General features: G+C 38.3%; 1 protein-coding gene across 2 annotated transcripts; it reads left to right on the top strand.

Moving 5' to 3' along the window:
* The first annotated feature begins 1,054 nt into the window (after positions 1–1,054).
* On the top strand, positions 1,055–11,367 carry LOC113284240 (receptor-like protein 33). 2 transcript variants are annotated; one of them, XM_026533651.1, is made up of 2 exons: positions 1,055–3,726; positions 10,572–11,367. In XM_026533651.1, the coding sequence occupies exons 1-2, from the start codon at positions 1,260–1,262 to the stop codon at positions 11,126–11,128; spliced, it is 3,024 nt and encodes a 1,007-aa protein (XP_026389436.1). In that variant the 5' UTR covers positions 1,055–1,259; the 3' UTR covers positions 11,129–11,367. The 2 variants fall into 2 exon arrangements, with proteins under 2 accessions (XP_026389436.1, XP_026389438.1); XM_026533653.1 differs by lacking the exon at positions 10,572–11,367 and adding an exon at positions 3,807–4,593.
* The last annotated feature ends 811 nt before the right edge of the window (positions 11,368–12,178 follow it).

Raw genomic sequence — 12,178 nt, 5'->3', positions numbered from 1 at the left:
TCTCTTTGTAAGGGATATCTTCATTCCTGAAGATCATATCTCTTTAGTAAGAGATATTTTCATTCATGAAGATATGAAGTTTAACAGAGGGAAGAAAGAGGAAAAAAGGGGAGGGGGTGCAGAGAGTTTGTTTTAGGTCGAGAGTGAAGAGAAGCCGTCCCCCTAAAACCTAATCTCTATGGTTTATCTAGGGAAAATAATGTGTGGTTGATTACTGTGATGTCCTTAACGTCATATTGAAGCACCATATTATCCTACTTCATCTCTCGATGGTCGCCACGTGGGTGGTCCAGATTATGGTATTTACACCACGCTTCTCAGCTCAGCTATTTAGAAAGGAATCGTCTTAGCTTATAATACAAATTTAAGCCTCATTTTTGTATATCCTACAAAAGAATAGGATATCTATCTATATTATCAAAAATACAATATCGCCTACACAGTACCAGATCGTCAAGATTCAAATAATCAACAAGACGTTTTGTCAATGAAGAATTTGGCTTTACACTCTAAATAATACTCCATATTTGTTTGGGTTGAATTTTCTTCTCGATGGATATTTGTTTGTGTGCTTTGGATTCCAACACAACCAGCCGGGTAGTACCTTCTTTAGTTGGTATCATAATCTCCTCCATCAGAATTTTTGCCACTATATTTTAACATATGGGTCTTTGTGATTAGTCTCTTTCTCACTAATGCACTCTGCCACGAAAGGTATAGGAGTAGGATTATTTCCAGTCTCTACAAAATATTCTTCTCGAAGGGACTAGGCCATTGAATAGTTTCAACATTCAACCCTTGATGCGACACCCTAGAGAGTCCTAGTTGTATTTTACCTCCTCCTTACTGCCTTAACAGTACTTCATAGTTCTAGATGTATATCAAGAAGAATTATCAATGGGTCAATCGTCTATTATTTGTCGGTTACTTTCAATCATGGTCCATGTGAGAAGGAGAGCTTCTCATTAAGTCAAGTCGTCTGTGGGTCATTTAGAAGCAATCAACCTTCAGGATTAGTCTTTACATTTGTAGAATAACGAAAATAACAAAACCAGTAGTATAAATCAACACGAATTTTCTTCAAATTTATGTGGAAAGATATGGGATCCTTTTGCTTTATTTGGACCATCATGAATGAGATAGACTACCGTTTCGTACCCACAAAATCAATATGGCTAAGCTAACGGGTGAATGTTATTCTTCCTCTTCAAATTTCACACTCAGAAAGACCATTTCATCATTCATAATCATCATCTCGAATGAAGTCTCTCCAAGGGGCATGTACTGTTCTACTTCTTTTCACTTTGATTTTTTCCAATTCTTTCGACAGCTGTGCTCAAGGGAAATGCCTGAATGATCAGAAAGCTCTACTGCTCCAACTGAACCAGAGTCTTATTTCTGTTTACAGGGATCCGGATCATCCTTTTATATTTTCATCAAAGCGTGATTCTTGGCGTCTAAACACTGATTGTTGTTCTTGGGATGGTATTGGTTGTGATAGTGCTGGTCGTGTTATCAGTTTAGACCTTGGTGGTGAATATCTTATCGGTGGACTAAATTCTTCTAGCAGTCTGTTCAGTCTTCAGAACCTTGAGAGATTGAACTTGGCCGACAACCACTTCGAAGTTACTTCTGCACCAATTCCATCTGGGCTAGACAAACTTGGTAACTTGACTTACCTCAATATGTCAGGCTCAGGCTTCATCGGGCAAATTCCGATTGGCATATCACGGCTGACAAGTTTGGTAATTCTCCATCTCTCTTCTTCGTACTTATTTGATGATAATGATAACCCTTTCCCGAAGTTGATTATCAAGGATCCAGATCTGGAAACTCTTACTCGCAATTTAACAGGATTGAGACAACTCTTGTTAGATTCTGTAAGAATTTCCGAACGAGGAAACAAGTGGTGTCGCTCCCTATCCTCCTCGCTCCCTAAATTGCAAGTGCTGAGTTTGGAAGGCTGTGAACTTTCTGGGCCTCTCGATTCCTCTCTCTTACGACTACAATCACTCCGCGTGCTTCGACTCTCCGACAACCATATCTCATCTGAGATTCCGGATTTCCTTGGGGATTTTCCCAACTTAGTTACCTTTGTTTGCGAGTCCTGCGAGTTGTACGGAAAATTTCCTGAACGGCTTCTTAAGGTAAAAACACTTAGGAATCTCGACCTATCATTAAATGGGCGCCTTCAAGGTTTTTTGCCAGCTTTTCCTGAAGATGGGCGACTTCAGGAGTTGGTACTAGCAGGCACGGGTTTTGGAGGCGAAATACCGACTTCCATTGGTAATCTTAGACTATTAACCCGCTTAGACCTCGATCAGTGTCGATTTAGCGGATCCATTCCCCATGCAATTTCAAACCTTAAACAACTTCAAAATTTAGACTTATCGTTAAATAATTTCACGGGTTTAATCCCATCAATCAGTTGGCTCGAGAGTCTCATTCATATAGACCTATCCGGTAATAGTTTAGTAGGTCCAATTCCTTGGGATTGGAACAGGCTTCTGAAACTAGTTTATTTGGACTTGGATAGCAACTCACTAAACGAGTCAATACCAGCGTCTTTATTTACCCTACCTTCACTACAGAATTTGAACCTCGCCCAAAATCAATTCACAGGTGTTGTTGGAGAGTTTTCCAAGGGATCCTTTTCTCAATTGGAGTTTCTTGATTTGAGTGAGAATAAACTGCAAGGGCGTGTTCCAGTGTCAATTTTCGAAATGCCCAAGCTTCGAAAACTGCTGCTTTCTGGAAATGACTTCAGTGATTCCATAAGTTTAGATATGATTTTTCATAAATTCAAAAATCTTTCTGATCTCGACCTCTCAGGGAACAGATTGTCAGTCAATACAACTACACCTAGTGCTGATTCCGCTCTGTATCCCAAACTGGAATATTTGGGATTGAGTTCCTGCAACCTGACACAATTCCCTATCTTTTTAAAATACCAATCTCAGATGCAATCCTTAGACCTTTCGAACAATCATATCCATGGGAAAATACCCAATTGGTTTGGGAAGATCGACAATGGGAGTCTCCGTGTTTTAAATCTTTCTTACAACTTCTTGGAGGATCCTAGCCGACCCTTGCCTGTTGACAGTTTTAAATCGATGATCAGCACCGACTTTCGCTCCAACAGGCTTCAAGGGAAGAACCTAATCTTACCATTATCTACCAACATTTTGGATTACTCGTCAAACAACTTAACGGCCATGATACCAAATATTTCCTCTTACCTTGGAGAAACAATATACCTTTCTCTTTCTAGAAATCAAATTACTGGAGAAATCCCTTCCTCCATATGTCATGAAGCCACCCAACTACAAGTTCTTGATCTTTCATATAACAACTTGAGTGGACCAATACCCCCATGTCTAGGATCTATTGAATTCCTCACAGTTTTAGATTTAAGAGGAAACAACTTCCAAGGAAGTGTACCCGACACATTTCCACAAACATGTAGTATGGTGGCATTAAACCTCAATGGAAACAAATTAGAAGGCCAACTACCAAGATCTCTTACCAATTGTAAAATGCTAAAGGTTTTAGACCTCGGAAATAATCAACTGGCTGGTACTTTCCCATACTGGTTGAAGAGTATGTCACAGTTGCGTGTGCTGGTGTTGAGGTCCAACAAATTTCATGGTGCATGGGGAAATCAAGGAGCTAATTATAATTTTTCAGCTTTACAAATCATAGACGTCTCCTCTAATAACTTTTCAGGTACTTTAATTACCAAGTGCATAAATTTGACTTCTTTTGAGTATTACTATTTATATACGTCTCTTCTAATAACTTTTCAGGTACTCTATCAAAAGACTGGTTGTTAAGTTTGAAGGCCATGATGGTAAAAGAAAAAGAAGCACAACGAAACCACGAGAATCAGATATTAGAATTCAACACCGGTGTCGGCGACGTATATTACCAACAGATTGTGACTGTCAAGCAAAGGACTGGACCTGGAGCTCATAAAAGTCGGAACCATTTTCACAAGCATCGACTTCTCAAACAATAAACTTGAAGGAGGGATACCAGAAGGAATTGCAGATCTTACATCACTCCACATTCTCAATCTCTCAGGTAATGCTCTCACAGGCTCGATCCAATCAGCTTTGGGGAACCTTACGAATCTGGAGTCCTTAGACCTCTCGAGGAACAAGCTGACTGGAGAAATTCCCTTCCAATTAGCAACTTTATCATTTCTTTCATTCTTGAACCTTTCCTTCAACAACCTAGAGGGGAAAATTCCATCGGGCAGTCAGATGCAAACTTTCGAACCAAATTCCTTTGAAGGAAATGATGAATTGTGTGGTTTTCCCCTGCCTAAAAACTGCAGCAGCAGTATCATAGGGCCTCCACAAATTTATTTGAATTCTGAGGAAAATTTTGATTGGATATTATTCGTACTGACTTTGTTGGGATTTGTTATGGGTGCTGGCATGGTTATTGGCCTTCAATTTTTCTGGAAGAAGGGGAGAGACTGGGCTAATGAACGTATGAATAAAATCCTTAACATCACTTAAGATGATGTAATGTAAAGATGTAATCAGGTAATTGCAAATAAAATTTGAGCTAATGTTTTCTTGAATATGTTCAGTAGATTAAACAGGAGAAGAAGAAAGTGAGTCTTTTTGACTAGTCTCATTCTCGTTACTGCGGTCGGCTATTGGAGGTACACGAGTAGGATTAGCTGTAGTCTCTGCAAAATGCTTCTCGATTAACTAACCTATCTTGTGCTACTTTTACCATTTTCCTCATGGGATTTAGCCCAATTGAGTAGTCTCAAGAATTCAAGTTGCAGACAAGATGTCTGCGAGAGTAGTCCTTCGCTTACTCATCTCTCCTTCCTAGTTTTCGGTTCCATCTATATATTTTTTTTTTTAAATATTTTTCCTGAAACGGACTGATGTGATCGCTAATAACAATAAAGATACATCGACTAAAGTTTTCTCCCGCAAAACGCACCGCATGAGATAAATAATGGACCCCACTGATGATCCAAATGTTGAGAGGGACTGTGATCGTCCGTTAATTTCCTCTCGGGATATTTCGAGGAACAAAATCGCGGTGAGTGTAGAATCACTCTCAGATGTTGAGAGGGGCTGTGATCGTCCGTTAATTTTCCTCTCGGATATTTGAAGGAACAAAATCGCGGTGAGTGTAGAATCACTCTCAAATGTTGAGAGGGGCTGTGATCGTCCGTTAATTTCCCTTTCGGGATACTTCGCGGTACAAAATCGCGGTGAGTGTAGAATCACTCCTCTAATAATGTCAGAAAACGTTAACAATAACGTCCTCTTTATATACTCCATAATTCTAGATTGACTTCGGAATTTTCACCGAAGAATCCACTGCGTGAAACAACAGATGGGCCCAGTCCTGTCCTTTCTAATCCTGATGTTAAACATGATGTGTGCTATCCGTCCGATTCCCTTACGGGATAAATTCAAGTAGGAATTACGGTGTGTGCAGAATCACTGTTATGTATTTCAAGCATACTGATAAAGTCATAAAGGCACATATTCTACTGCTTGAATTTTTAGTCTTTTTGGGCTTGTCAACATTACGAGTTACAAAAACCACGACCTAGAACCCAAACCCAAACTCAAAAGAGGAGAATCTGTATCTCCTACAACAGCTATATTTTTAGGCTTCACCTATTTGCTACCCTCATTTTTCCTACTTGCCACTCAAATTAATTACCACCCCCATTTTTCCTATTTGCCACCCCTATGCTTTTTTATATATCCTAAATACCACACCTTTGACTTTTTATTTACACCTTTTTTATATTTAATTTGGGCATTCCGATAAGAGTGGTAAATAGGAAAAATGAGGGTGGCAAATATGTGGAGCCTATTTTTAAACAACTTAATTTTAGCGGTTATTTCTCCTATAAACAAAAAAGTTAACGGCTTAACGGCTATGTTTTGAAAAGAAAAGGCTTTAACGGCTAATTTTTCTTCTTTCTTTCTGAACGTAGATTAACAGTATAAATTAACTTCCCTCACCTGACCTTCTCTACTCCACTCTCTCATCTTCTCAGCTCAAGACTCAAAAGCTTCTTTTCTCTCTATATATCTGTCTCGCTCTCACTCAAAATCAAAATGGCTCTGCTAATGTATTCATCATTGGTGTTGGTTTCTGTTCTATTGAGTTCCACAGAAGCTGTAGATATCTTAGTAGGAGGAAAACCAAACTCATGGAAAGTTCCATCATCAGTGTCAGATTCTCTTAATAAATGGGATGGATCCACTCGTTTCAACATTGGGGATTCCCTTGGTAACCAATTTCAAATTCTCCTAATTTTTTGTTTTAATCTGTTTCCCATAAATTTACTTATTTTTTCTCTTTATTTGATGCAACACTTAGAACATGATATTTGGAGGAATGACTTCCACACTTAGAACTGTGGAGTCGACTTGTTATTTATACGAGAGAATACAATGGTTGTTACAACTGTTCAACCTATTCAAAAGCAACAGATGCTATTTTAATGCTAACTAAAAAACCGTATGACTAATCTAAAAGCAGATGCAAAATACTCGGTCCTTTCCTTTATACACGGTATGCTAGCTGTTTTGGTTGAGAGTCTTCAGCAGATGAGTCTCTATCCTTAACACCTCCCCTCAAGTTGTACTTGAGTTGACGAATATGCAATTTGCTTCTAATGTACCGGAACCGTGGTGAAGATAGCCCTTTTGTATGAGAAAACTGGTGTTTCTCTTCAAATTCATAGTGTGAAATAGTCAAAATACCTCTTCAAATGGTTGTGTGAGATAGTCGAAATACCTCTTCAATTGGTAGTATTAATCTGTGTTGGTTAACAAATATAATTGGTAATGATAATGATTTGTTTTGGTATTGTTGTTGAAAGGTATTGAAATTTATTTAGAACTGGTTTTTAAGAATGTTTTTAGTACCAGATCTAAAGTGTTGATAATCAAACAAAATACTTTGTCCAGTTGCCTTGCCACTAGCAGAGACATCAAACAAGCTTTTTAGCAGCAAACGATGTTAACAGTGGTGGTGAATGGTTATGATCTGGTGATAGAAATTTGAGTTGTAGGTAAAATGGATGGATGATGTGAGTAAAGTAGGTGATGGAACTGGTGATATGGGTGAAAAACAAACACCCATATTTGTTAACACAGCGGAAGAGTGAGGGATCGAACCCTCCTGATACCAACTTAGAACATGATATTTGGAGGAATGACTTCCACACTTAGAACTGTGGAGTCGACTTGTTATTTATACGAGAGAATACAATGGTTGTTACAACTGTTCAACCTATTCAAAAGCAACAGATGCTATTTTAATGCTAACTAAAAAACCGTGAGACTAATTTAAAAGCAGATGCAAAATACTCAGTCCTTTCCTTCATACACGGTATGCTAGCTGTTTTGGTTGAGAGTCTTCGGCAGATGAGTCTCTATCCTTAACAGTAACAGTTTGGAAATTTGATGAACAGAAGGATTCAGTATTGAGAGTTGGTAGAGAAGATTATGTAAACTGCAATGCAACAAAGTCATTTGCTGAATACAAAAACGGAAGTGCTAAAGTTGAATTTGATCAATCAGGGCCGTTTTATTTCGTTAGTGGAATCAAGGGCAATTGTGAAAGAGGACAGAAATTGGTTGTGGTTGTCATGTCGAAGTTTCATAATGGAATTGCTCCAGCACCTTCACCAATGGGTTCAGCTGTAGCTCCATCCAGTGGTTCTCATAGTTTGAAGAAGACTGGTTCATTCTTGGGTGCTTTATTAGTACTGGCTTTATTTTTCTGTGATTACTGAAGATGGGGTTTGTGGCTGTGATTTAATTACTGTTTTAATATATTTTATTGATTCTTTTGTAAAATTTATTGTTTAAACATATTCTTGGGCCGCATATCTACTTGATTTTCGTATTATTTCATCTAAAAAAATTCGTATTTCACCTTTTGGGACTTGAATTGCTGTGCTTTTCTGGTGAGAAAAGTTGGAATGGAGAGATGGAAAATCTTAATACCCATATCTATATATCTTTAAACAAAAATGATCATGGTGGTTCACATAGAAAGTATCATAGAATTAAAGTTGTTGATCATGGTGGTTGGCCTTGTTGGCTAGATGATTTTGCATTTTATTTTCATAGAAGTAGTGATGCAGCAAATGTGAAAAAGCTCACAACAGGAGACCAAAACAATGCATTTCAGCCTCTCCAGATGGCAAATGGGTTGTATGCAGATCAGGAAGGTATGGTCATAAGAATCTTTATATAATGGATGCTTTTGACGGCAAAAAAGATGGAATTTACAGACTTACAAAGGGGCCATGGACAGATACAATGTGTAATTGGTCTCCAGAATCCAGATGATGAATGGATTGAAGGAGAGATACCAGAGAGAGAAAGGAAATAACATGCCACGCTTCTCAGCTCAGCTATTTAGAAAGGAATCGTCTTAGCTTATAATACAAATTTAAGCCTCATTTTTGTATATCCTACAAAAGAATAGGATATCTATCTATATTATCAAAAATACAATATCGCCTACACAGTACCAGATCGTCAAGATTCAAATAATCAACAAGACGTTTTGTCAATGAAGAATTTGGCTTTACACTCTAAATAATACTCCATATTTGTTTGGGTTGAATTTTCTTCTCGATGGATATTTGTTTGTGTGCTTTGGATTCCAACACAACCAGCCGGGTAGTACCTTCTTTAGTTGGTATCATAATCTCCTCCATCAGAATTTTTGCCACTATATTTTAACATATGGGTCTTTGTGATTAGTCTCTTTCTCACTAATGCACTCTGCCACGAAAGGTATAGGAGTAGGATTATTTCCAGTCTCTACAAAATATTCTTCTCGAAGGGACTAGGCCATTGAATAGTTTCAACATTCAACCCTTGATGCGACACCCTAGAGAGTCCTAGTTGTATTTTACCTCCTCCTTACTGCCTTAACAGTACTTCATAGTTCTAGATGTATATCAAGAAGAATTATCAATGGGTCAATCGTCTATTATTTGTCGGTTACTTTCAATCATGGTCCATGTGAGAAGGAGAGCTTCTCATTAAGTCAAGTCGTCTGTGGGTCATTTAGAAGCAATCAACCTTCAGGATTAGTCTTTACATTTGTAGAATAACGAAAATAACAAAACCAGTAGTATAAATCAACACGAATTTTCTTCAAATTTATGTGGAAAGATATGGGATCCTTTTGCTTTATTTGGACCATCATGAATGAGATAGACTACCGTTTCGTACCCACAAAATCAATATGGCTAAGCTAACGGGTGAATGTTATTCTTCCTCTTCAAATTTCACACTCAGAAAGACCATTTCATCATTCATAATCATCATCTCGAATGAAGTCTCTCCAAGGGGCATGTACTGTTCTACTTCTTTTCACTTTGATTTTTTCCAATTCTTTCGACAGCTGTGCTCAAGGGAAATGCCTGAATGATCAGAAAGCTCTACTGCTCCAACTGAACCAGAGTCTTATTTCTGTTTACAGGGATCCGGATCATCCTTTTATATTTTCATCAAAGCGTGATTCTTGGCGTCTAAACACTGATTGTTGTTCTTGGGATGGTATTGGTTGTGACAGTTCTGGTCGTGTTATCAGTTTAGACCTTAGTGGTGAACATCTTGTCGGTGGACTAAACTCTACTAGCAGTCTGTTCAGTCTTCAGAACCTTGAGAGACTGAGTTTGGCCGACAACCACTTCGAAGTTACTTCTGCACCAATTCCATCTGGGCTAGACCAGCTACCAAACTTGAATTACCTTAATATGTCAGAGTCGGGCTTCATCGGGCAAATTCCAATTGACATATCACGTCTGACAAGTTTGGTTATTCTCGATCTCTCTTCTGTATACTATACCCAGGAACTGCATTTGATTATCAAGGATCCAGATCTGGAAACTCTTACTCGCAATTTAACAGGATTGAGACAACTCTTGTTAGATTCTGTAAGAATTTCCGAACGAGGAAACAAGTGGTGTCGCTCCCTATCCTCCTCGCTCCCTAACTTGCAAGTGCTGAGTTTGGAAGGCTGTGAACTTTCTGGGCCTCTCGATTCCTCTCTCTTACGACTACAATCACTCCGTGTGCTTCGACTCTCCGGCAACCATATCTCGAGTGTTTTTCCCAACTTATGTCATGAAGCCACCCAACTACAAGTTCTTGATCTTTCAAATAACAACTTGAGTGGATCAATACCCCCATGTCTAGGATCTATTGAATCCCTCACAGTTTTAAATTTAAGAGGAAACAACTTTCATGGAATTATACCCGACACATTTCCAAAAACATGTAATATGATAGCACTAGACCTCAATAGAAACAAATTAGAAGGCCAACTACCAAGATCTCTTACCAATTGTAAAATGCTAAAGGTTTTAGACCTCGGAAATAATCAACTGGCTGGTACTTTCCCATACTGGTTGAAGAGTATGTCGCAGTTGCGTGTGCTGGTGTTGAGGTCCAACAAATTTCATGGTGCATGGGGAAATCAAGGAGCTAATTATAATTTTTCAGCTTTACAAATCATAGACGTCTCCTCTAATAACTTTTCAGGTGCTCTATCAAAAGACTTGTTTTCAAGTTTGAAGACTATGATGGTAAAAGAAGATAAAGAAGCACAAGGGAACCAAGAGAATCAAAACAGTGATAACGACACTAGCTATTACCATCAGACAGTGACGGTTACAAGCGAAGGACTAAACCTGGAGCTCATGAAGGTCGAAACCATTTTCACATGCATTGACTTCTCAAATAATGAATTTGAAGGAGAGATACCAGAGAGCATTGCAGATCTTACGTCACTCCGCATTCTCAATTTCTCAGGTAATGCTCTCACAGGCCCGATTCCATCGACGTTCGGCAATCTTACAAATATGGAGTCGTTAGACCTTTCGCGGAACAAGCTGACAGGAGAAATTCCCTCCCAGTTAGCAGCTTTATCATTCCTTTCATTCTTGAACCTTTCCTTCAACAACCTAGAGGGAAAAATTCCATCGGGCAACCAGATACAAACTTTCGGACCAAGTTCTTTTGAAGGGAATGATGGATTATGTGGTTTTCCCCTGCCCAAAATCTGCAGCAGCAGTATCATAGAGTCGCCACAAAATTGAATTCTGAAGATAAATTTGATTGGGTATTACTGGTACTGACTTTTCTGGGATTTGTTTTGGGTGCTTCCATGGTCATTGGCCCTCAATTATTATGGAAGAAAGGGAGAGAATGGGCTGATGAACGTACGTATAAAATCCTTAACATCACTTGAGATGTTGTATTATAAAGATGTAATCGGATAATTGGAAATAAATTTTTTTGCTTGAAAATGTTCAAAGAAAGTTGGTCTTTATGACTAGTCTCCTTCTCATTACTGCACTCGGCCATTGGAGGTACATGAGTAGGACTGGTTCTAGTCTCTGCAAAATGCTTCTCAATCAACTAACCTCTTGTGCTATGTTGAACATTTTTCTGATGGGATTTAGACCAATTGAGTAGTCTCAAGAATTGCATGTTCTCGACTTCTATGCTCCCCAAACGTGGATAAGATATCTGCGAGAGTCGTTATTTGACTAGTTCTTCTTCTTACTCATTTTCCTCATTTCTCCTTACTACTTTTGACTCTTCTAGTTTTCGGTTCCATTTATATTTATTTTTTTAAAATTTGTTTTTCCTGAAACGGAATGATGATTACTAATAATGTCACATAATGGTAACAAATGAAATGCTAATTGGCTCCATATTCTCCACCTCCCTATTCTTCTCCCTGTAATCTAAGCCCCACATTCATATTAAGATTCGTATTGAGGTTCAAGTGGAGTTCACAATTCTCCTAATGTGGGGTTTAGATTGCAGGGAGGAGAATATGGAGGTGGAAATTGGGGAGCCAAATAGCACCATCGATTGAATTTATATATTTTTTCAATATTTAAAATGAAAAATAAATAACCAATCGATTGTCTCTCTCAAACATATTACTGATAAAGGGCACATATTCTACTCCTTATTTTTTTTAGTTATTTTTGGGCTTGTCAACTTTAGGAGAACCGAAAACCAAAACCACGCCCTAACCCAAACTCACAAGAGGGGAATCTGTATCTCCTACAACGGCTATTTTTTTTCAACTTAATTTAATTTAGCGGTTATTTCTCCTAAAAGCAAAAATGTTT

The sequence above is a fragment of the Papaver somniferum genome, chromosome 5, assembly GCF_003573695.1.
Source record: "Papaver somniferum cultivar HN1 chromosome 5, ASM357369v1, whole genome shotgun sequence".
Classification (NCBI taxonomy): Eukaryota; Viridiplantae; Streptophyta; class Magnoliopsida; order Ranunculales; family Papaveraceae; genus Papaver; species Papaver somniferum.
This window is presented reverse-complemented; position numbering and strand designations above follow the sequence as displayed.

Coding starts and splice junctions, on each gene's coding strand:
- LOC113284240 (XM_026533651.1), top strand. CDS start 1,260: ATGAAGTCTCTCCAAGGGGCATGTACTGTTCTACTTCTTTTCACTTTG. Junction 3,727..10,571: donor CTCCTCTAATAACTTTTCAG/GTACTTTAATTA, acceptor ATAACTTTTCAG/GTGCTCTATCAAAAGACTTG.